This window comes from Bubalus bubalis, chromosome 16 (assembly GCF_019923935.1).
Source record: "Bubalus bubalis isolate 160015118507 breed Murrah chromosome 16, NDDB_SH_1, whole genome shotgun sequence".
NCBI classification, from domain to species: domain Eukaryota; kingdom Metazoa; phylum Chordata; class Mammalia; order Artiodactyla; family Bovidae; genus Bubalus; species Bubalus bubalis.
The window spans coordinates 8933758-8958192 of record NC_059172.1 but is presented as its reverse complement, the minus strand read 5'-3'; the positions used below and the strand labels follow the sequence as shown (position 1 = coordinate 8958192).

Here is a 24435-nt window from a genome sequence, read left to right as displayed (position 1 = left end):
CTGCTAGCTGCATGCTCTCGGGCTTTCTGTGGGTTCCAGAAGGGGTACAACCTTTCACTGGGCCGCTTTCTCCCAGGTTTGCTAGGAAATACAGAAATTTCTACCAGACATGACTAAAGACCTGGAAGAGTATTCCCTTCTTTTAAAATATGTGGCCCCTCTGCTCTGATTTCTCTGACCTCTGGGCCAAGGGCTGCGTCTCCTTTCCCAGCTGTCTGAGAGGTGGAGCCTACTAGCTCTGTTTGCTACTGGCCTCAGAAGTGTTGCCGTGGAAACCGTGAGGACACTTTATGTAGCACAAGTCTGCCAGGAAAACTAGGCCAGAAGTTTGCAGGGCCCCGAGGAGCTCTGGGAAAGGCTGCTGAGCAGACGGGAGGTGGCGATCCTGTGCCTCTTTCTGGGACGGGGGCTCCCCTGGGAATGTGTATTTATAGCCTCCTCTGTATTCTTCTCCCACAAGGACACCGGCGGCGCCCAGAGCTGCCCACCTCTCTCCTGATCCCTCAGGGGCCTGCCTCCTCAAACCTTGGGGCCCTCAGATGGTTGGCTTTCTGGTTCAAGTCGTCGTCCCCAGTGTGTTGTGACACGTCTCCCCACGTGCTCGGTTTCCTCTCGGCAGGGAGCTGAGTGCCTGCCCAGCTTCCTTCTCCCCACAGTGGTGAGCATTACAGATTCTCTCCCCCGACAGGAATGGGGGGTGACCCGCCTGACCTTTGAGTATGACTCTGAACCCTTTGGGAAAGAACGGGACGCAGCCATCATGAAGATGGCCAAGGAGGCTGGTGTGGAGGTGGTCACCGAGAACTCGCATACTCTCTATGACCTGGACAAGTAAGAGATGGGTCCCGGGCTCAGCTTGCCCATTGTGGGAGGTGGTGGTTTGGGCCCCTGCTGAGCGGAACTCAGGGAGGTTCAGCAGTAGGGCCCCCTGGCACATGGGGCATGGCGTTTTCTCGGAGCCAGGGGAGAACAGGTCAGAGTAGAGACCCGTAGAGCTTACCCAATTTGGGTGCTGCTGCTGCTGCTCAGTTGCTTCAGTTGTGTCCGACTGTGTGCGATCCCATAGATAGCAGCCCACCAGGCTTCCCTGTCCCTGGGATTCTCCAGGCAAGAACACCGGAGTGGGTTGCCATTTCCTTCTCCAGTGCATGAAAGTGAAAAGTGAAAGTGAAGTCTCTCAGTTGTGTCCGACTCTAGCAACCCCATGGACTGCAGCCTACCAGGCTCCTCCGTCCATGGGATTTTCTAGGCAAAAGTACTGGAGTGGGGTGCCATTGCCTTTTCCAAATTTGGGTGCAGAGAGGCTCATTAGGCCCAAGAGATGCAAGCAGGATCTTCATAGATCTGCTCCTAACACGCTCCAGGCTCACCTACCCCACATGCTCCTGCTTCCATCCTGCTGCTCAGAAACTGCCCTCTGACCTCAGTGGGGCCCTGTCTGTGGCCCCTCCCAGTAGATATCTGCTCTCACAGGCACAGCTTCTGTTCCCCAGCTGCGTTCCCTGGGCTCCCCTGGCTCTTGGGTTTCCAGGCCTCACATTTAGGTGTTGCCTCGGAAGCTTGAGAGATCGCTGTGGGGGCCCTGTGCTTTCAGAGAGGCCAGGAGGAAACCCCCTCCTCCCTTTCCTTCCCTGCCAGGGCTGTCCCTCTTGGGCTGCTGCTGCCACCGCGGCTTCCCGCCCGCCTTTCCCAGACTGGTGGTGGCTGCTGGGAGGCCAGGTCACACAGCTCTGCATGTGAGCTGGGCTCACAGGAGGCACTGGGTGTGGAGCACCTCCTCCTGCCACGTGCCGGAGGAGGCGGCGGAGGCACTGCCGGGGCAGCAGCCAACCTTCTGCCTCCACTAATGGAGGGGAGGAGAGAGGAACTGAGATGAACTAGCCCGGCAAGTCCCTGCTTGTCGTCAGCTGCTGCTTGGCCAACAGGGGCCCCGGGAGTCTGGCTCCAGCCCATCCGAATTCATCCTTACATAAACAGCCTCAATTTGCCTCTAAACTCTCCTCTAGCTTTTCTTCTTACCTGAGTGCAGCTGTGTTTTTGTAAACGGCAAAAAAACCTTTAAGGTTGAGTTGTGACTATGAACCCCGAACCTCCGATTTAGGGAGGGACAGGCTGTTCCCCACCTCTCTGTTCTAGTAACTTGGGCCCAAGGAGAGAATGAATTTCCAACCAAGGAACACGTTTGCAGCTCTTATCAAAGAACTTCCTGGAGGCTTACGGTGGGGTAGAGACAGTCCACAGGGCACCCTGTGGCTTGGACAGGCAGGCCAAGGACCGTGAAGGCCAGTGGGGACTTTTCTGTGATAAGAGAGATATGGTCAGTCTCTCTTTAGGCGGCTCCACACCGGCACCGGGGAACCTGGAATTGAGCCCCAGATTTGGCCCTGACTTGCTCCATTACCTAAGGCACCTGCTCCAGCAATCTGGGCTTTATTTCCCTCTCGGTAACATGGAGACGTAGCCTCCCTTGTCCCCTCCTTTCCCCCTAGAGGTGGGACCCAGAGCGGATGAGGAAGGCCACCCTTCAAGCCTGCGCAGTCTGGGCTGTTTTCTGGGCGGGCAGAGACCTGAGACGAAGGGCCTCGTGAGTGACGGCAGGCGTCTTTGGGATTCCCAGGATCATTGAGCTGAACGGGCAGAAGCCACCCCTTACCTACAAGCGCTTTCAGGCCATCATCAGCCGCATGGAGCTGCCCAGGAAGCCCGTGGGCTCCGTGACCAGCCAGCAGATGGAGGGCTGCCGGGCCGAGATCCAGGAGAGCCACGACGAGACCTACGGCGTGCCCTCCCTGGAGGAGCTGGGTGCGTACTCCTGCCCCAGCCCCTCATACTGTCACCTCCTTTTTCGTTAAAAAAAAAACAACAGCTTACTATTTTTTTTTTCTTTTTCGTCAAAGTGATGCTTGTTATTGTGGACACTTTAGAAAATAGAGAGAGATGAAAATGGAAATAACTGTCACAGTTACCCACCACTGATAATTTTACAGCAATCCTTCTGGTCTTTTTTCCTGTTCATATTCACATGTTCAGCTTCTGTTTCTAGTTCATGACTAATTTTGTACTTTTACCTCTCAGATGACATAGACATAGACTGGCGTTGCCATCAGTGGGCTTCTCAATACCAACATAACTGGTATTGCGTCTGATGAAAGGGGCTCTATCAGCCTCTCTCCCCTTCCTCCCCTAGCACACATTTTTTTTTCGATCTGAACAAAGTTAGCCCTTTTTACCTAAAAACCACAGCTGTAGCCAGCTAACCTGCCAGGGCCAGTCATATAGAATTGTTCTCACCTGCCTATAATGAGATGTGGCTGAGATGAGGGAGGCAAGGGAAAGGAGAGAAGAGGTCACAGTGGGAAGAAAACCTGCATGACTTAAAAAACATCACTGAGGAAACATTAAGGATTATCTCAGTGACTTCCCTGGTAGCTCAGACGGTAAAGTGTCTGCCTACAATGCGGGAGACCCAGGTTCGATCCCTAGGTTGGGAAGGTCCTCTGGAGAAGGAAGTGGCAACCCACTCCAGTACTCTTGCCTGGAAAATCCCATGGGAGAAGGTAGGCTACAGTCCATGGGGTCGCAAAGAGTCGGACACGACTGAGCGACTTCACTTCGCTTTAGTCCTGTTAGCACCAAGAACACCATAGTCCAGCTCACACAGAGCTCAGAGAACAGAGTTGCGTGTGAGGACTTGCTGCACCATCACCAGACTGACCTGACCTGCAGTCCTGTGGCCCTGCTGCCCCCCTAGGATTCCCCACTGAAGGGCTCGGCCCAGCGGTCTGGCGGGGAGGAGAGACGGAAGCGCTGGCCCGCCTGGATAAGCACCTGGAACGGAAGGTATGGCCCCAATTCCAAGACACAGGGCTTCAGATGCTAACACCCCCATGCAGCCAGGGGGGTGGAGCCAGGTTCATGTCCCTGAGTGCCTCTTCACTCAAGCTGGTTGAAAAAGTCTTCATGTCAATAACAGCAATAAGAGCAGCTACCATTAGTGAATGCTTATACCATGGGCTGGTCACCGGGCTGAGCATTTCTAGGTCTAGCACCTGCTTGTGCTGCTAAGTCACTTCAGTCGTGTCCGACTCTCTGCTACCCCAGAGACGGCAGCCCACCAGGCTTCCCCATCCCTGGGACTCTCCAGGCAAGAACACTGGAGTGGGTTGCCATTGCCTATTTCCTTTCATTTTTCCATCTGCCCTGCAAGGTAGGTATTAAGCTCTCCATTTTACCAATGAGGAAATCAAGACTTGCCTCAGGTCACACAGTTACTAAGTAGCGGGGTGAGATCTTGTTCTACTTGGTCTAAAACTTGGGCTAGATTGCTTTTTTTTCATCGGTGTGTCCCCTTACTAAGAGGTCAGTGGGTAAGAGGTCAGATACTCTCTTACTAAGAGGATATCTGGTAGTAAAGTGTAGAAGATTATTTTGTGTTTCCATGTTCCCCACCCCTGCTCGCTTTGGCTGAGTCTCCAAGGCACTGATTTCCATTTGCTCAGAGCAGAACGAATGGCCCACCCCACAGTGAAGCGGGAATTGCTCAGAGGGAAGAAAGAGGCTGAGGCCCCAGAGGAGGCCCTCACAATGTCCCCCACCACCTACACCCCCTGGGACTAGAGAAGCAGAGACTGTTCTCAAGAACAGTCGCCTCCTATTTCCTGCCCCCCTGCAGCTGGTTTATAGACTGGGTCCCTAGAATCACGGCATGTTCTATTCCTGCTCAGGTATTGGGCATTTGGCCCAGCAGCCAGGTGATAACAATGCGAGAAGGAGGCTAAGACAGCCCACTTGGGAAGAGTGCTCCCCAGCCCAGGAAGTACCTCGCTAGCAATGAAGGCGGGTCATGGGCCTAGTCTCCCCAAGGCCCAGCGGCCTTGAGGTCCCCATTTGGATCTTACCATCAGACAGGGCCGAAAGCAAGCCCCAGCCATTAAAAGGAGGAACTTTGGTGTCCAGGATCTGTGAGGGAACCGACCTCTTTGTCCACATTAGCTTTATACAGACATCCTTGTAGTCAGTCTGGAGACAAAGGCTGGGCCGAGGGGGCAGAAAGGGGAGCCTATATCAGGGCCCTTTAGACTCAAAGATGGTCTTGGGGAATACTGTATTTTACATATCTGGGAGAACACAAGGTGCCTGATGGACAGGAGTTTAAACCATTTCAGGAGGTTTATTTTAACTTCTTCACTTCTCCAAATCTGAAGTGAGCATTTTCTTAGGTTGGGACGGTCTAGCTACTAGAAAGCCTGCCCAACACGGCAGACATAGAGTCTAAAACATAGTCTATAGAGGTGACAGCCGTGAAACAGGGAAGTAAAGTACATTTAGGTGAGGAAAGGAGTGGCTCAGAGGGTTGTGAAAGTGGACGCGCAAGAGGACTGACTCTGTTATCAGTTCTTGTTTGCAAGATGGCTTTTGAAAAAGGAATTTTTCTTAACTCATATAACCAAGAGTTCCAGGAGGTAGCCTTCAGGCACAGCTGGATCCAGGTGTCCAACTAATGCTACTTGGAATGCATTCTCCATCTCAGTACTGCCTTCCTGTGTATTATTTCATTCTCAGGCAGGCTTTCCTTGAGTGGTGGCAAGGCAGGTCACCAGAGGCTTATTTTCAATGTGCTTAGTACTGAGAAAGTTTCCAAAAGCTTCAGAAAAATTCTCAAGAAGTGTTTTCATTGGTCTGGCGTGGGTCATGTGACTGTCCCTGACCGTCACTATGGCCAGGGAAAGGGGTGCCCCCTTCCCTGGTCAGACTTGAATCTGGGAGTGAGCCCACTCCCAGAGTCCAAGGTGGGCTTAGCTCTACTTTACTCAGTTGACCTGAGATTAGGGAAGGATTGGGTCACCACAAGAACTTTAAGCGCTGTTACCAGAAAGAGGGGGCCAAAGAATATGGTCTTTACCAGTGGGTTACCCAGTAGTAGCTGAGGGCAAGCATCTCTCCACAAGTGTCCCAGTTATTAAATGAAAAAGGAACAGTGGAACCTTGCAGCCCCGAGCGGTTCACTGATGACTGCTAGCACCAAGCATAGCGACCGTCAGGCGTGTTCCCCCTGTAGTCTTGGCAAAGACAGGAAACCTGAGTCCGAGCCCGTCTCTGGTACCAGCACCAGTTTGCAGGCAGCACACAGGCCAGAGGAATGTGTTGAACTGCACCCGTAAGAACGCAGGGAAAGCCAGATTGTGGGAATTAGTGCAAGTCACAGATCTTGAGTTCTTTTACAAGAAATCTAAAAGGAAAAGAAGGAAACGGCAGGAAATGCATAGAATAAAGTAAATAACATGTTGGACTCTTTGACATGACCAAGACTAAACAAAATGTGCCTGCGGATGTACATTTGATGAAAAAAAGAATAGAAAACACTTAAAAATGCAAGGAGTAACTGAGAAGGTAAAGCCCTCCCATCCAAATGTACTTTGGAAAAACAGAAAAATAAAAACATTTTAAAATGCTGGGACCTGATTATTAACAAAGTTGGGCAGGCGGTCATTGATGGAGCAGGGAAGGGACCTGACTGGCGGAGCACGTAGGTGGGCTTCTGGGGTGGCCGGCAAGGTACTGATTCTTGAACTCTGGTGGTGGTTGCAGAGGCATTTGCCTTAGAATAATTCATTAAGCCACCCATCGGTGTACTTTTGTATCTGTGTTTCACTTAAAAGGATTTTCAAAGAATGGTGGGCAAGGATGTGAGCAGGCAAATATACCTTGTGTCTGTTAGAGGTATTTAACCAATACCTGAGGATGGCTGAGGCTTGAAGGAAGAGTCAAAATTAACCAAGGAAAGGGAGCTGCATGTGCAAAGGCTAGCAAGAGCATGATGCTTCAAGAAGAGTGGCAAGGGAGGAAGCTAGAAACATGGGCCCCCCGCAGACTGCAGGGTGCTTGTGAGCCTTGTTTAGGATTTGGGACTCTAGCCTGAGAACACCAGGAAGCCTGTTGCTGGTGTCGCCCTCAGGGACAGGCATTTTAAAGAACCACTCTGCTCCCGGTGTGGACTGTGGATTAGAGGGGACAAGAGCTGATGCAGAGGCAGGTGGGAGGCTATCACAGTTGTCCAGTATAGATAGTCTTAGCCTAAACCAGGTCAATGGCAACAGGGGATGGAAGAAAAGGACAGAGTGGAGAAATACCTGGACAGTGGGACTGACATGACCTGCTGAGGGAGGGCAGGGAAAGGTGACGGCCATGGTTTTGGCTCTGGCAACGAGGTGGATGACAACGCACTTTCTGAGGTAAGGCATGCCAGTGGAAGGGCAGTTTAAAGAAGAGCCTGCTACCCTTGAGGCCTGAGAGTCAGTCCAGTGGAGATCTCTGGCAGGGAGTTGGATAGGGTGATTTGGGAGTCTAGGTTGCAGTCGGGGCGCAAGCTAGAGCCATGGTGATTGTCTGCAAGGAAGTAGCCTTAGAGGATCCACGGGACCGGATGAACTCAGCTGGAGCACAGTGGAGCAGAGGACCCGGGACGGAGCCCTGGGACGCCAGCACTTCAGGGTCGGGAGGCATGGTGGAGCTGGTGAAACATGAGTAGCCAGCCAGGTGAGAGCTGAGAGGCGACCAGGAGCCCACGGAATGGTGGGTATGGAGACGGGAGCGCGGGCAACAGGGTGAGTGGCTGGGAGGCCCAGAAACAAAAGGACAGAAAATGCGCACAGGATTCAGTGGCGTGGACGTCATGGAGGCTCTGGTGGGAGTGGTGAAGGGAACGTGGAGCTGGGTTCAAGGAAATAGAGTGAGGCTGGCTGTGAAGGGAGCAAAGAGGATGCAGGGGGAAGTATGCAGGGTGACTGGAAAGTATTTATTTTGTTTTGTTTGCAAAGAGCCGAGACCATTTCCCCAGTGTTGTTAGAGTGGACGCAAAAGAGAGGGAGAGGTGGAATGTGTGTAAGAAGGAATGGAGGAGGGCTCCAGAGCCGGGCGGAGGCCTCAGCCTTGGGCAGGGTCGCAGGGGGGGTGGGTGCAGGCGAGTCTGTAGATTTGGTGGCTAAAAGTTGAGGTGTTTCCTACCTGATGGCTTCCATTTCCTTATCATGAGGAAAGAAGGTCATCTGCTGAAGAGGGGTGGGTGAGTATGGAATTGGAGGTCTCAAGAGGGTATAAGTTTGTGAAATAGTCCTCACAAAGAACAAGAGGGCATTAGGAATTGAGAAAGAAAATAGTTGTTAGAGGGAGTGGAAAAGACTGGAGTCAGTCCCTCCAGCCCTGTCTCTTACCATCTCTGTAACCCCGGCAGTCACGTAACCCTTCACAGCCTTGTTTCCTCATTCTCAAAAGGAGGTGACAAATGCTGCCTCACGGGATTGCTAATAGCAAATGAGAGAACCGGTGTCCCTGAGTGCTGGAGGTTAAGTACCCTGCCGGCAGCAACCGATGAGAAAAACAAGACAAGTGACCCCGCAATTGGTGACTCGGGGTCCGCAGTTGTGGATTAGTGCTGTGGAGCGTTGGGCGGAAGTGCCCGGGCGAATCTGTGCAGCAGCAGCCTCAGGGCCCCTGTGACAGTGGGAGCTGAGTGAGAGCTGCCCTCTTCTGTAACATGGAAGCCCCTGTTCCTTTCTTCTTTAGAGTCATAGCCTGTTCAGTGCTTTCAGAAACTTTCAAATCTGTCATTTTATTTAATCTCCAGCAGGTAGGAAACTTTCTTCTCATTTAATAGAAAAGTCACTGAGGGACTAAATAACTTACTACAATCATAGCACAAATTAAACAGAGTCAGGATGAGAACTTGGGCCCCATTGTTCGGTTGATGGTGGTTCCATCAGAAGTTGTGCCAGCCTGAAGGGGTGGAACATGCGCAGGACTCTTGTCCTGGCCCCTTGGCTTTCTGGTCTGCGACCTTAAGCAGGGTTCCTTAACCACCAGCTGCCATCAGGCTTGTTCCTCGGCAGCGTCCCGGCTTGTCCTTCCTCTGCCCTCTCTTTCTGCTGCAGGCCTGGGTTGCCAACTACGAGAGGCCCCGGATGAACGCCAACTCCCTGCTGGCCAGCCCCACGGGCCTCAGCCCCTACCTGCGCTTTGGCTGCCTCTCCTGCCGTCTCTTTTACTACCGCCTGTGGGACCTGTACAAGAAGGTGAGGGCCGTCAGCCCGCCCCCACGTGCAGCCGAGAGGACCGGGGTCTTCTGGGCCGGTCAGTCACCATACACGGAGGCCTTCCCTCTGGCTAAAGTGTAGGTACTGTCCAGAGACGGTGAGGAGGAGGCCACATCCGAGAGGTGGCTGAGCCAAGCACAGCCCCAACCGCCGCTCGAAACCAAATCCAGCTTCTCAAGTGGAGCCGGACAGGCCGGCCTCAGGGTGTGAGCCCGGGGTGGCAGAGCTGACAGCAGCAGGGGGATGAGGACTGAGCCCTCAGGGTGGGAGGCAGGATGGGCGAGGCTGGGGCCAGTCCTGAGGTGAGGAGCGCAGTGGCCAGCTACGGGGCGGCGTCCAGACTATCTCGTGGCACTTGCCCATCAGTGATGAGGAAGTAAGCAGAGGGCTGGATGCAGGGCCGGATGGGGCAACAGGCAGAGCACCTTGTGGTGATGTACCCGCCCCCACAGAGAGAGAGGGCCGCACCTCCCGCCCCTGAGATTCATCAGCTCACACTTGCATCTGCGTTGTTTCATGTGTCCTTACGTTGCCAGTATCCAGATTTTGTGGCCTGGGGTAGCTTTGCCAGCTCAGTGGGTAATCTTGTGATTTTAGGAAAATTATCATTCCCTTGGGGCTTCCCAGGTGGCACAGTGATAAAGAATCTGCCTGCCAATGCAGGAGACACAAGAGACACAAGTTCAATGCCTGGATTGGGAAGATCCCCTGGAGGAGGGCATGGCCACCCACTCCAGTATGCTTGCTTGGAGAATCCCAGGGACAGAGGAAGCTGGGGCTACAGTCCATGGGTTGAAGAGAGTTCAGATGTGACTGAGCACACACACATCATTCACTTGGAGGTCTGATGTCTTAGTTCCCTCATGGCCCCAGATCCAGGCTTAGGGTATCACGTATTTAACCAAAATCTAGACTGAGCATTTTTGTGTGTGTGCTGTTGAGAAAACTCCCTTTGACATTTTAGAAAGGAGAGTTACAGAGGCCCCTGAGGACAAGGACTGTGACCAGCCTGGGGAGCTCAGTTCCCAGCCCCGAGTCCCACAGCACTGTCCCTTCTGCCGCCTGCCAACCCTCAGCCGTTCTTGGTGCTCAGAGCAGCAGTGGGCACAGCCAGGGCGCTGGGTTCTGCAGGCACCTTCTGCCATTTCTCCTGGGCACGGCCCCTCCCCGCATCGAGGGTGGAGGTGGCAGCTCCGGTCCTTTGTGGGGAGGCCTGGGTGGTGAGGTGCTGGGGCCGGGGCAGGCGCTTGTACCCATGTGCTGCCCCCGCCCCCAGGTGAAGCGGAACAGCACGCCCCCACTCTCCCTGTTTGGGCAACTCCTGTGGCGAGAGTTCTTTTACACGGCGGCCACCAACAACCCCAGGTTCGACCGCATGGAGGGGAACCCCATCTGCATCCAGATCCCCTGGGATCGCAACCCCGAGGCCTTGGCCAAGTGGGCCGAGGGCAAGACAGGCTTCCCCTGGATCGACGCCATCATGACCCAGCTGAGGCAGGAGGGCTGGATCCACCACCTGGCCCGGCACGCTGTGGCCTGCTTCCTCACACGCGGGGACCTCTGGGTCAGCTGGGAGAGCGGGGTCCGGGTGAGTGCTCTCTCAGTGGGCAGCCCCCACGGGGGCTAGGGCGTGGGCTGGGACCCCTGGGTGCAGGAAATTGTCTCCAGATCCTTCTTGGCTTGCCTGCAGCAGAAGGCTTTGACACCCTTCTCCGGGGTCTGTGTGGTGACTGGGGGAGAAGCATGGTCGTCCGCCCCCTGGAGGCTCATGGTTTCTTCTGCCTGCATCTAGGTGTTCGATGAGCTGCTGCTGGACGCGGACTTCAGCGTGAACGCAGGCAGCTGGATGTGGCTGTCCTGCAGCGCTTTCTTCCAGCAGTTCTTCCACTGCTACTGCCCAGTGGGTTTTGGCCGCCGCACGGACCCCAGTGGAGACTACATCAGGTGAGGATGCAGAGTAGGCTTTCTGACCACTGCAGCCTCCTCCTCTGGTGAGATACACTTGGCCTTTGAAGGAGGCTCCCAACGTGCTGACAGGTCGTCTGGTGGGTGCGTTTCAGGCGATACCTGCCCAAACTGAAAGGGTTCCCCTCCCGGTACATCTACGAGCCCTGGAACGCCCCAGAGTCCATTCAGAAGGCAGCCAAGTGCGTCATTGGCGTGGACTACCCCCAGCCCATCGTCAACCACGCCGAGGCCAGCCGGCTCAACATTGAGCGGATGAAGCAGGTCTACCAGCAGCTCTCCCGCTACCGGGGACTCTGTAAGGAGCACCCCCCCATCCCCTCATCCCCAACATGAAAAGCACCTCTGGGCTCCTGGGGTGGGAATGGGGGTTCCCAGATGTTCGCAGGGGGACACTGCTGAGCGCTGCCTTCCAGGCTGTTGACTTGACTTCCTGGGCACAGACCGCTCAGGCAGGGCTGAATGAGTTGCAGCCAGTGGAGAGAGACAGAACCTAGGACCCCCCTGTCCCCTGCCCCGGGGCCCTGTGCGTTTGCATTCCTGTGAGTTTGCATTCCGATTACTCCCCTGCCTCTTTCCCAGGTCTGCTGGCGTCTGTCCCTTCCTGTGTGGAAGACCTCAGCAACCCAGTGGCGGAGCCCAGCTCGAGCCAGGCAGGGAGCTCAAGCAGTGTAGGTGAGTACAGCTGGCCTCCGGGGCCTGTGCCCATCCCAGGGGCACTGCAGAACTACCCCCACTTCAGTCACGGGGTCTGAGGACGGAGACCAGAACACTCATGCCCCGGTGGAGCTTGAACTCCCCCAGGGACACAGGTGTTACAAAGGAACCATGCAGGATCATGTCAGATACCAAGTGCTTTGCGGGAAAGTCGAGTCGAATGACCTGCTAAGAGAGCGCTGGGGAGGAGGTGACTTTAGGTGAAGCACCAGAGCCCCAGGTAGTGAGCAGAGCCAGCCTTCCGAGAACAGGGGGAAGAGCATCCCAGGCAAATAGCAAGAAAAGACTCAGAGACGGAAGCGAGCTGCCTGTCCCAGGAAGGAGAAGAGGGAGGCCAGTGGGGCTGGCGTGTCCTGAGTGACAAGCTGGAGCGAGACAAGGATGGATAGCCAGAGCAGTGCCGTGTAGACTCTGCGTCCACAGGAGGGTTAGCGTTCCCTCATGTGTGCAGGGAGAAGGCGCTGACAGGGTCAGCAGGGCAGAGGCGTGACCGCTTTATGTTTTAAAGAGCTCACTCTGCCTGCTGTGTGTGTGTGGAGAGCACAGCGTGGGCAGGAGCCCCCGAGGACGGGGAGGCTGGACAGGGGGCGACAAGTCGTCCAGGCAGGAGGTGGCAGGAGAGTGGGGTAGGCAGACTTGCCCCCTTCTTAACCTCTGCCCTTCATCTCTGGGACGAAGACTAGCAAGTTCAGACTGTAGAGAACTACAGAGCTTTTTCTACTTTGCCTGGCCAGGTGGGCTCCACAGGGGAGAGCATGCTCATCCCAGCTTCGGGAGGCCGGTTACAGAGGGAAGGCCTCAGTCCCCAAGCAAGGAGAGGCGCCAGGCCTGTCCGTCTCCGGCCTGGAGCCCTTGGCACTTGGGCCCCAGAGCTGGCACTCGTGCTTGCAGGCCTGATCATGCGCTCCTCGGACCTCTCCAGGCGGTCACTGCTGAAGGAGAGGGGCCGGTCTGAGGAGCAGTCTCCCTGCCCCCTAAAGAGCAACCTCTGCGCAGTTGAGGGTCATGTGGGCTGAACGCATGTGTCCGTGTGACACTGACCTGCTTCCCTACAGGCCCAAGACCACTGCCTGGGGGCCCAGCGTCTCCCAAGCGCAAACTGGAAGCAGCGGAGGAGCCGCCTGGTGGAGAGCTCAGCAAACGGGCCAGGGTGGCAGAGTCGCTCCCCTCAGAACTGCCGAGCAGGGGTGTCTGAGAGTGAGTGAGGCGGAAGGGAGGCAGGGGTGAGGAGGGGGAGAGTCTCGTGGGGTGAGGCGGGGAGGGCTGGGGGCGAGTTTGGGAAACTACCGCCCTGCCAGGTGAAGCTTAAAACCCGGCAAACGGGATTAAAGCCTTGTGAGGATTGCCTGACTTCTTTAGGATTTCAGCTCAATTTCTACCATTCTTAGTTTTACACCTTCTAATACTAAAAAGAGAATTTAAAGGTAAAGCTTTGTTCCTTCTTTGCTAGCTATGGGAAAGGGAAAAAAAAGACTCTTTCTACCTGTCAAAGTGAGCCAGATCCAAAAAAGAGAAAGCGGAGACCTGGGTGTGAGGCTGAGGGGGAAGTCGTCCCAGGGCAGGGCTGGGGGTGCTTCAGGCCCCTCTGCCAGTTGCCCCGACGGGCTGTGCGCTTGAGACTGGCCAGCAGAGGGCAGCACACACTTTCAGAATGTAGGCTTAGGGGTGCTTGGAGGCTCACTCAGCACAACCCCACCACGCACTGACCCAGGCTCCCCGTCAGTCATCTGTGCCTCTTAAGCCACGCCTCCATTCAGGTCTTTCTCGTGGCTTCAGCTCTGCCCTTTCCTGTCAGCGCTCATCTTCCTTGGAAGCCCCCGAATGTCTTCAAAAACAAAAACCTGGCTCTTCCTTCCCCAGAGTAAGAGGGCCTTTTATGCCTTTCTGGGGAAGACATAAATTACTATCCACTTTGGGTCACCGTCTTGGGCTGTTCCTTATGTGCCGTGTCTGCAAGATTAGATGGGAGGGGAATTTTCTCTGTGAAGCCAATTCTTTTTTTCTAAGCTCTTGCGCTTCAGGGCCGGGCGGGGCCATCTGGTCTGTTCGTCTAGACTCACATGTCAGTGACGCGGCAGGTGTTTGGCGCCCTTTACCCAACTAGGTGCTTTGTCACAGACGTCACAGGTGGACAGACTTGTGTTACCTCGTCCTCGGAGTACTGGCAACCTTAGGCATTACCGCTTAGTTCTCTCTTAAGTCTGTGATACTAAGCAAAGTTCATTCTGTCTTACAAATCTGGAACTTGCCAAGCTGATACTCTGACTTTCAGGTGAGAAGATCACAGAACAGAGAGGTTAAACATCTGGGTTATGGTTGCTCAGGAAGGTAATGGCATCCACTTGAGCCTGAAACTGTTGCCAGCAAATGTGTGAGAAAAGGGAGCTTAAGACATATAAAACATGATACGATGCCCGTCCATAAGGATGTAATAGTCTGCTTAGAGAAACAAGACAAATGATCTATAATTCCTGGACGGATGATTCACACTCCACCAGCTTAGCATTAGACACAGGTTGGTGGGCTGGAGCGATCCAGGAGTATAAGACAGAAGTTACCCTAGAGGACCTGGACGACGAATTGAATTTAGGCAGCAAGGGGGGGCATTTCCGACAAGAACAACAGCTGAATGATTACATGATCTTGTGCAGATTACTTAAGCTCTCTGAGACTTGGTTTCCTCATCAAAAATTAGGTTCTTGTTACAAAGATTAAATGACTGAATATATGTGTCAGTGACGCATGGGGCTGCTGTGGTGAAAACGAAAGGGGTCAGTTTTCTTAGGGACAAAGGCCAGAGCACGGGCTTGCTGGTTTGGGTTTGATGGCTCAACAATGTCAGAGCCAATTTTTCTGAGATTCTCTTATTTCTTGGCCTTAAGGTGGCTGCCACGGCTTCAGCCATCAATTCCTTGCTCAAAGCAAAAAAGAGAAGGAATCGCAGAGACAGCTGCACTCATCCATTCAATAAACATGTATCAAGTGACGACACTTCGCCAGACACCGTTGTAGGCACTGGATATGGTTGTGAACATGACCGACAGGGTCCTGCCTGCCCGTGGGTGCATCTTCGTGAGAGGACACAGACAGTAAACAGATAGATACATCTTGTGTCAAGAAGCCCTAAGTGGTAATGAAGGAAAAATAAAGTTGAGTAAAAGAAAGTAAAGTTTGGGTTGGGGGCCCAGTGAAGTTTTTTTGCAGTTTTATACTGTGCCAGGTCGTCAGGGGCTGCCTCTCTTCCTTTTCATCAAGAAAATAAAACCTTTACCAGGACACCTCTTCCGCAGCTTTTCACATTGGCGTCATGAGCCAGAACTGAGTCATAAAGCCACCCCCAAGCTGGGAAATAGGATCCGGATTGTTTAGACCATTGATCTCCAACCTGAGTGAGCAACAGAAGCCCCTGGAGGATTTGTTAAGCTGCAGATGGCTGGGCCCCACCCCCAACGAGCCTGGGCTTGGGCCTGAGAATTTGCATTTCTAACACGTTCCCAGCAGTTGATGATGATGCTGTTCTGGGACTGCCTCTGAGAATCACTGACTTGGACCATTCCTAATCTATTGTCTGAGCCATGTCCACGAGCCGCCAGACAAAATCCAGTTTCTGTTACAGAGTGTGGGTGCTGGTCAGTAATTAACACCGTCTGTGTAATACACAGGGTACTTAGCCTTCGTGCTGAGTTGCTTCAGTCGTGTCTGACTCTTTGCAACCTTATGGACTGTAGCCCACCAGACTCCTGTGTCCTTGGAGTTCTCCAGACAAGAATACCAGAGTGGTTGCCATTTCCTCCTCCAGGGGATCTTCCCCACTCAGGGATGGAACCTCCGTGTCTTCAGTCCCTGCACTGGCAGGCAGGTTCTTTACCACTAGTGCCACCTGGGAAGCCCCGCTTAGCCTTAGAAGCTCCTAAATAAAACGATAGCTATTATTATTATGGATATTGTTATTACTATTTTTTACAAGAACATGAGGTTACAGTTGGGTCCAGTCATGGAGGGTCTTAAATGTCAAGCAGACAGAGTCCTTGATGTGTACTCTCTGGGAACGGAGGCGCATTTTGAAACAGAGTGAATGATCAAACTGGCATTTTTTGAAGATGAACCAGGCATTGGGCTGGGGCGCTAGAGGAAGCGGTGTGGGGAGAGAGCCAGTCGCGAGGCCGTGGCGGAGATTCCAAGAGGACAGTGAAGGTGCAGAGGCCAGCGCCTCTCCTCGCGTGTAGTCCAGGGGTGTCCATCAGCCTGTCGGGATGGGGTCAGCCCTTCATCATGCCAGTCGACTGGAAGTGGGGCCCAGAGGTCAGAGGACAGGATAGATACTCGTGTTCTTCGGAAACCCTGAAAGAGAAGAGTGTCTCAGTGGCGCTTGTGCTTCGCTCTGTGCTGGGGGTCGCACCGGGGCCTGAGGATGGCTGGGCATCATCACCAGTGATCAGTGATAACAGCATCTTGTCACCTGCCCTGCCCATCAAGCACAAGCCTTGGGGAAAGAGGAGAAACCGTGTGTGAAAAGCCTCTGAGTAAAATGCACCACACAGACGAAATCACGTCGCCGCCTTGCATGTGCTTCTCAGGGTGTCTTTGATTCTGTCATTGTTACCGCAGTCAGAGCCAGCACCCTGGGCTGGACGGGCCACACAGCAGTGGCCCCGGGGCCCGAGTCGGTAGTCTTAACTGCCTTTGCCCCTTCTCCTCTCTGTCAGTGTAGCCGAGTGACTCAGGGCCGGATTCACAACCGTGCCGAGGTGCTCTAGCTGTCCGGTGTGGAGAAGCACGCTTCAGCAGCCGGAGGCTCCATCACGGGCCCTTCAGGCCGTGTTTAGCTCCAGCCTCTCTCGTTTGTTATTCTGTTGTTTCCAATGCCTCAGGCCTGGGCCAAACAATGATTTAAACTGATCTTGTGGGAAAACATATCCTGATATCAGTTGGTTCCACGCTTACATCAAACCCACATCAGTATCTGTTTTGCATTTGGTTACTGTACAATGTTCACAAAACTGAAAAATAAGCCAGCCTCAAATAGCTTTCATTTCAGCTGCTTCTCCGTAATCCCCAAAGCTGCTGACCGCTCAGGATTCCATCAGCTTCCAATTGTGCACAGGTTTTTTGTATTGGTCCAATTATTTTAGCAGTGCACAGGATCTATTTGCCCTTCTGCTGGTACATACTGATCTGTTGAGAGAAGCCTGTTGAACACAGAAGGTTCATGGCCAAGGACCACCTCTCCCCGTCCTCCACCCGAAGTTCACGCAGGCTCAGTTAGCCATGGCGCTCCCCTGAGGAGGGCACAGCTCTCCACTCCAGTGTTCCTGCCTGGAGAATCCCACGGGTAGAGGAGCCTGGCAGGCTACAGTCCACTGGGTCACAAAGACTCAGACACAACTGAGCGACTAACAGTTTCACTTTTCACTGAGCAGAACCTGACTTCTGGAATCTCTTTGTTGTCTTTCTGACAACGGCATACATCTGCCGCATGTATGTCCATCCTTACGTGAACCTGTGTGTGAGGGGCACTGGGCAGTCTGTAAGACGCTGCCCGGGGGAAGCGGAGGCTGTGTGGTGGTCAGAAACCCGTCCTGGGAGCCTGCACACAGGTTTTTCTCTGACTCAGTTCCTGAAACGAGAATTTATTGGGGCTTGACATCCCCTCGCGCTTTCGCTGCCGCTTACTCAGTAGCTGCTGACGGACAGACACCCCTCCCCTTTGCTGTGGTACAGCAGGAAGGGCAGGCGAGTAGCTACAGTGGAGAATGAGGCTGAGCCGACGGACCAGCTGTAAACCCGTCCAGGCCCAGCCGCACCTCTGCCCTTCCCCGCTCCTCATGTGGGGGCTGGGAGCCGGCCTTCTGCCCCTCTCAGGCTCGGGCCCTGCACCTCAGCCCCTGTGCTGGGGAGGGTGGCCACTGAGGCCTGGTCCAGCTCCAAACCACGTTTCTTCCAGACCCTGAGCTGTAGTGGCCTCCTCTGCTGACGAGGCTCGGGTGTGCACAGTGGCCCACACGCCCCTCCCGGGCTGGGAGCCAGCATCCAGTGTGGGAGAAGGGGTGTGAGGGCCCTGGGACACGGTCCATCCTAACTGACGTTGGCACGCCGAGGGAAGCTCATTAACTTAGTCTGTGTTCCAGCCACTTCTGACGGGTTGAGAGAGTGAAACAGGTGTGAGATTGGCTTTGTCTTTAGTGGTGTTTTATGCGTCGATTTCTCCCCTGGTGCCTCTCCCCTCGCTGCGCTTCTCTGTGTTTAGTGAGGCCGTCGTTTTCCTGTACGGCCTCGTTTGATTTCCCCGAGCGCCTTTTTCTGCGGACTTATGTCCTAGCTTGAGAATAAGAGCACAGAGACCATCTAATTATCTGCTGATTGAGCAGCTTGAGTAAGTAGTTGACCAGGCCTTTGACTAGCTTTGTAGACAAGGATGAGCTGGTTCTTGCAAACCTTGGTTTTCTGTGTGGGTTTTTGAAGCCATCACAGAGGGTTTGTGGGTCACTGGGGCTCATCTGAGGCCAGGTCATTGCCACCTCCCTTCACGGGTCTGCCCCATGGCTAAACCATGTCCAGATGAGCGTAGGTCTCAATGAATTTTTAGTATTATACCTGCCCGACTGCACCTCATCTCCTCATCTTCTAAGCTGAGGCATCGGTTCTTAACTCCTCTTTGGGTTACCCATGCTTTGAAGAGTCTGATGAAGGATGGAGCCTCTCCCCGGAAAATTACACCTGTTCCCACACACAGCGAAATGTACGTCACGGCCTCTGTGGACTGCCCCTTAAGGCCTGTCCTTGGACCCCTTAAGGATCAGGAACCCCAGAGTAAGAGCCCGTGTTTGAAGGAATCCTCAAGCACCCTTTATCGTCCCTCGCCCCTGAAGGTGGGGAGAACACCAGAAATGGAAGTAGTGGGTAGGAGCACCTGTTTACTTTCCAGTCCTGAAGTTATCAGTTGCAGAAGAAGAGTCAATTAGCATGTTTCAATAAACATGTATACACTTTAGTAACGAATATATTTACTTGTAGTGAAAAAATATGGCTAGGTCATTATAATACAAGCTTAAAGAGAAAATTCTGAAAGAAATGGGAATACCAGACCACCTACCTGCCTCTTGAGGAATTTGTATGCAGGTCAGGAAGCAACAGTTAGAACTGGACATGGAACAACAGACTGGTTCCAAATAGGAAAAGGAATACATCAAGGCTGTATATTATCACCCTGCTTATTTAACTTATATGCAGAGTACATCTGGAGAAACACTGGGCTGGAAGAAGCACAAGCTGGAATCAAGATTGCCGGGAGAAATATCAATAACCTCAGATATGGAGATGACACCACCCTTATGGCAGAAAGTGAAGAAGAACTAAAAAGCCTCTTGATGAAAGTGAAAGTGGAGAGTGAAAAAGTTGGCTTAAAGCTCAACATTCAGAAAACTAAGATCATGGCATCCGGTCCCATCACTTCATGGGAAATAGATGCGCAAACAGTGGAAACAGTGTCAGACTTTATTTTTTTGGGCTCCAAAATCACTGCAGAAGGTGACTGCAGCCATGAAATTAAAAGACGCTTACTCCTTGGAAGGAAAGTTATGACCAACCTAGAGAGCATATTCAAAAGCAGAGACATTAGTTTGCCAACAAAGGTCCATCTAGTCAAGGCTATGGTTTTTCCGGTGGTCATGTATGGATGTGAGAGTTGGACTGTGAAGAAGGCTGAGCGCCAAAGAATTGATGCTTTTGAACTGTGGTGTTGGAGAAGACTCTTGAGAGTCCCTTGGACTGCAAGGAGATCCAACCAGTCCATTCTGAAGGAGATCAGCCCTGGGATTTCTTTGGAAGGAATGATGCTAAAGCTGAAACTCCAGTACTTTGGCTGCCTCATTCGAAGAGTTGACTCATTGGAAAAGAGTCTGATGCTGGGAGGGATTGGGGGCAGGAGGAGAAGGGGACGACAGAGGATGAGATGGCTGGATGGCATCACTGACTCGATGGAGGTGAGTTTGAGTGAACTCTGGGAGTTGGTGATGGACAGGGAGGCCTGGCATGCTGTGATTCATGGGGCCGCAGAGTCTGATACAACTGAGCGACTGAACTGAACTGAAAGAGAAAATTGTTGAAAATATTTTAGAGGTACTTAGTATTGGCCCATACAGGTATCCACTTGTAAATTTGTTTTTGATTTTTCCCAGCTTCCAGAGAAATTATCATCATCCAGTTAAAATCTTTGGATTTAACATTTGCCTGAAAAGGGCTGCATGTGTCAGAAGACTGAGTTTGAACCCCTGACTCCAGTGTCTTCAACTCTCGAGAGCATTTTTTCCTTTTCTGTTAACATCTGAACTTCCATTGATGTTGTTTGAATGTTAATCTTCATGCCACCATGTTGAACTTCTTGTTACATCCTCTGAAAGTCTTAAATGGGAGATCCTGTAATGTGGAGATTACTTAGTGGCAAAAATACAGGTTGCGGAAGCAGACGGACCTAGGTTTCCCGTCTTATCTCTGTCACTCCTGAATGCTGTCATCTTGGGCAGCTTACGTAGCCTCTCTGGCTTCAGTTTTCTCATCTGTAAAAATGAAGGCTGTGTCTTCAGGGTTAATGGGGTCGCACGCTGCATTAGTTCGCTTGGATTCTCACAAGGTGCCACAGACCAGGTGACTCTAACGACAGAAATTCATTCTCTCACAGCTCTGGGGGCTGGAAGTCTGAGGTCAAGTTGACGGCAGGGTTGGTCTCTCCTGAGGCCTCTCCGCTTGGCCTGTAGATTGCTGCTGTGTGCCTTGTCTTCATAGGCTCTGACCTCTGTGTGTCTGGGCCCTAATCTTTTCATAGAAGGACACCAGTCATTTGGGATCGGCCCACAATAAGTACCTAATTTTAACTTAATCACTTCTTTAAAGACCCTCTTTCCAAAAACAGTCCCATTCTGAGGGGATCAGGGCTTCAGTACACAAATCTGTATACGAATCTAACACACGTGTATAGTGCCTGACCCATAGTGGGCTCAGTAGGCTGTCTTGTTATCCACCTGATCATCATTTAAGAGGTAAGTCTTTGAACGGAGGCCCGCGTGTCTCTACACTCTCAGACACCCTGGACCTCTTGAAACAGGCAACCCAGCATTGTGATGGGCTTGCCCTGTCCTGTTATCCAGCATGAGGCCATCTCTTCCCTCTGCCCTAGATCCAGGATGTTATAAATCTTTAAAATGACTCATCCTTGATTCTCCTCTACCCCGCCCCCCAGTCTTCTAGCACAGTGCCAGCTTGCTTTTATCTCTATGTGGAAGTTCGCTCACCCGCTGATTCCAAACTCAGTCATTGCCTTCATCTTCAGAATTACTGGTCCTGGCTGGCTTCTCCTCCAGCCTTTTTTTTTTTTTTTTTCCTGATTCTCCATCTCTGGCATCAGCCCCTGTGCCTTGATACAGAAACTGCCCTTGTCGTATCTGAATAAGTGTCGCCCAAGGCCTCAGGTAGTGACCCCTCCTCTGCCGTCCTCAGGCCTGGGGCGGAGGAGGCCCAGAGAGTCCGCCAGGGAGAGCTGGTCCATGTCAGCACCTCAGAAGGAGAGGGCCAGCATCCAGGTACCTGCTGGCATCCCAGCGCCACCTTGTCCCCAGGTGCTGCAGCTCGTGTGCTTCGCTCTGGGCTCTCCCTGGTTCCCCAGAGAAGCAGCCAGAGGAGCCGTGTCCCAGGCAACAGAGAGTCTCCTGAACGCTCCTTCTCGTCCCTGTCTCTCTTGCAGCTGCAGTGCCGTGGCTCCATGAGCAAAGCTTGGGTGCCCAAGCCGCCACCATGGCAGCGGAGTGCAACCTGCAGAGCTGCTGACACCTGCAGAGATGGAGCGAACGTGTGTGCGTGTGTGTGCGCGTGCGGAGGAAGGAGGGCCACCTGTTGTGTGTGCATGCATCTGTGTACACTCGTGTCTCTGAACGCTGTCTGGGCCGGAGGAGGACGGGTAGCAGCTTCACCTCAGCCTCTGGACCCCGGACTAGAGGTCACGGCGGTGGCGGTCACCCCATACCTGTCCCTGGGGGCCTGCTGCCTCTTCTGCCTAGAAGGGTGGTCAGACCTTAGGTGGCATTTTGATACCTGCTCCCCTTCCCCTTCCCCCTCCACGTCAGACTGAGGAGCAGGGGAAGCATTTCTGGCTCGTGTGCAGAATGGGATTCTCGAGGCAGCGAGGGGCCTTCTGAGTTCCTGCTTTATGACCCCAAGGGCTGGACAGGCTGGAGGGGACAGGTGCTGTCTAGACAGTCACCTGGCCTGGCTTCTTTTAAAATTCCCTGCCAGTGGACTCCCCAAACTCTTCCTGGGGGAGCTGGGGCTGAGCTGTGGACAGATCTGCAGCCTTTCTGCCTCATACAGAAGAGCACCAGGGGCCTGACCTGAGTGCCGGGTGTGCAGTCTGACAGATAGTAGCAGAGAGGAGCCTCTCACTCTTCGGGGCTGAAAATCTGAGGCTAGGAGTTAACCCCTACTCTCACCGCTCCTTCACTGTCAGAGCGGACTGGAAACCCAGAGCTTTCGGCAGGAGGAGGCCAGGTTCCTGGTGGTGGAGGGCCCCCTGGCTCCCCTGGCCACACTCCATGGCACCTCAGTCCTGCCCCCGAGGTCAGCTGATGGCAGCCAGGGAAGCCATTGTCATCTGCCCGGGGCTGGTCAGCACCGAGCTACTGCATCAGCCCTCCTGGTAGCTGGACATCAAGGGGCCAGGCAGGTGCACGGCCGGAGACAGTTGGGAAGGGCCCCAGCTAAGGTCCTGGCCAGCGCACCAACCCTTCTGCAGCAGGCAGGGCGTTTGACCCAGAGAAACCAAGGGCTTGCAATCCAGGGGCAGCCAGTGCTCCCACATGAACCCTCCCACTGCTGGAGGTCTGTGCTGAGGAGGACCCCACCGAAAGGAGGACTGTGTGGCCGGCTGGAGCACATCTTCCTCCCACCCATGGCCCAGACTTGAGCCACAGCGTGCGCACACACAGGAGTGTGTGCAGGTGCGTGTGTGCCTGAGAGACCAACCCCGCATGGGGTTTTTGTCCTCACGTGTCACATTAAGCTGGCCCTGGGCCTTCTCCTCTCTTCCTCCCCATGACCTTGTCCCAGCCCTGCCCCCCACTCTCCTCTGTCCTAGGAGGACCCGAACCCTGGGTCAGGCCTCTGTCTCCCGCGTCTGTCCAGCACACTCTCCCTGAGATGTCCTCAAGCTTCCTCAGCCAGAGAGCTGCCTTTGGAGTCCAACCGTTGTATCTGTGTCAACTCACGAGAAATGTCCCATATTGCGTGGGGGAAACAGCTTTTTCTGCAGTGTTGGGTTGGGGGCTTTACTGCTGTCTTAGCCCCAGCCAGGAGGAAAGGGCATCGGGGGCTGCTGCCGGAAGGAGGGGAGAGCAAGCCTGGAAGGACTGAGCGGAGAAACTGGGACGGCCGGAGGGCTTAGGGCCAGAGTCGGTGCTTGTCTGACAGCATCTCAGACGGCAGGATGATTCCCTTTGCCTGTCTTTTTGATGATGGGTCTCTTCCCTAAGGTATATGTTGGCAGGACCACCGCCCCCTACTTCCCTACTGTCCCTGGCATGCTGGCCCTTTCCCAGCAGACTGGAAATGAGAGGGGGTATCCAGTGGCCTGAAGCTCTATGATGGCTTCGTGTCTCCCCTCTCCTGGTCCAGGTGTCCCTGGGGGCTCCTGCAGAGCACTACCCCAAGTCCTGACCCAAGGGCCAGCATGGGGAGGATACGGTCGCAGGCCAAATGCACTTTATATGGAGATTTTGTATTGCTAGGAAGTGTGTTTCTCCCACAGTTTGTTTGTGAATATCCATGTGTTTCATAAATGTCTGATCCTATCTGAGCAAAGTTGTAATGTCAATTTTGTGGGAAGTCTGGGTACTGGGCGGCAGTAGGGCTTAACCTGAGTGAACCAGGAGCCTGTCACCTACCTTGGAGGTGGCAGGGAAGAGTGGGTGGGAGATGGAGGACCAGGGAGGTTCCCAGTTGAGCAGCTAGAGCAATTAGTGGTCTCGACTCCAGAGCTTGGTCAGAGTTGGAGGTCAGTCAGCCAGAAGGGTGTGGAGCATGCCAGCCCTGGGATGAGGTTCCTGCAGTGACCCAGCCTCTCAGCCCACTTCAACGCCCCCAGTCTGGGGATCAGTCAATGGCAGGGCCCTCTCCTGACCCTCAATCCATTCTTAACTCTGGCATGTAAGCTGCAGCTGCTTGGTGCAGAGGAAAGCCAGGCCCAGAGCCTGGATGCTGACTTTGTCTGATACCATCTAGCCAGAGTGGCCCTTTCTCTACTGTGTGAGGGTTTCCAGTTTTGGACCGCTGGACATGAGAGCTTTATTAACCCACATCCCAAGTTCCTGTGAGAAGGGGTTCAGGCCATGCCAACGATATCACAAGCTGCCTTGCACAGAGTGAGAAAGGAGAAAAGGAAGAACCTGACCCTGGGACTTGTCTGGTTCTCAGCTCTGCTTTGAAGCTCCTGATGGCCGAGACCTGGGCCTGGCATTCCCTCTCCCGCCTTCTCCTGCCTTCTCTTTAATACGGCTTGGCTTTGGCCTTGGGAGCTAATATACCTGTGCTCTTGAGCCAAAGATTCTGGAAGGTGGAGTTGTCCTACACGCACACACATTCCTAAGCTAAGGATGCTCCCTAGTAGAGAAGCACACACACT

General features: G+C 53.6%; 1 protein-coding gene across 3 annotated transcripts in view; it reads left to right on the top strand.

Moving 5' to 3' along the window:
• The window catches only part of CRY2 (cryptochrome circadian regulator 2), a 35904-nt gene extending 12294 nt beyond the window's left edge, over positions 1 to 23610 (top strand). The window contains exons 3-12 of one of the 3 annotated variants that reach the window (XM_025266164.2): positions 689 to 831; positions 2618 to 2802; positions 3752 to 3840; positions 8928 to 9068; positions 10366 to 10677; positions 10882 to 11033; positions 11150 to 11352; positions 11637 to 11729; positions 12827 to 12968; positions 21508 to 23610. In XM_025266164.2, the coding sequence (XP_025121949.1) occupies positions 689 to 831; positions 2618 to 2802; positions 3752 to 3840; positions 8928 to 9068; positions 10366 to 10677; positions 10882 to 11033; positions 11150 to 11352; positions 11637 to 11729; positions 12827 to 12966 (1458 nt within the window). In that variant the 3' untranslated portion in view covers positions 12967 to 12968; positions 21508 to 23610. Of the gene's footprint in view, positions 1 to 688; positions 832 to 2617; positions 2803 to 3751; positions 3841 to 8927; positions 9069 to 10365; positions 10678 to 10881; positions 11034 to 11149; positions 11353 to 11636; positions 11730 to 12826; positions 12969 to 14653; positions 15714 to 21507 lie in introns of those variants that run through there. The other 2 variants (XM_025266165.2, XM_044929223.1) reach the window with 2 other exon arrangements.
• The last annotated feature ends 825 nt before the right edge of the window (positions 23611 to 24435 follow it).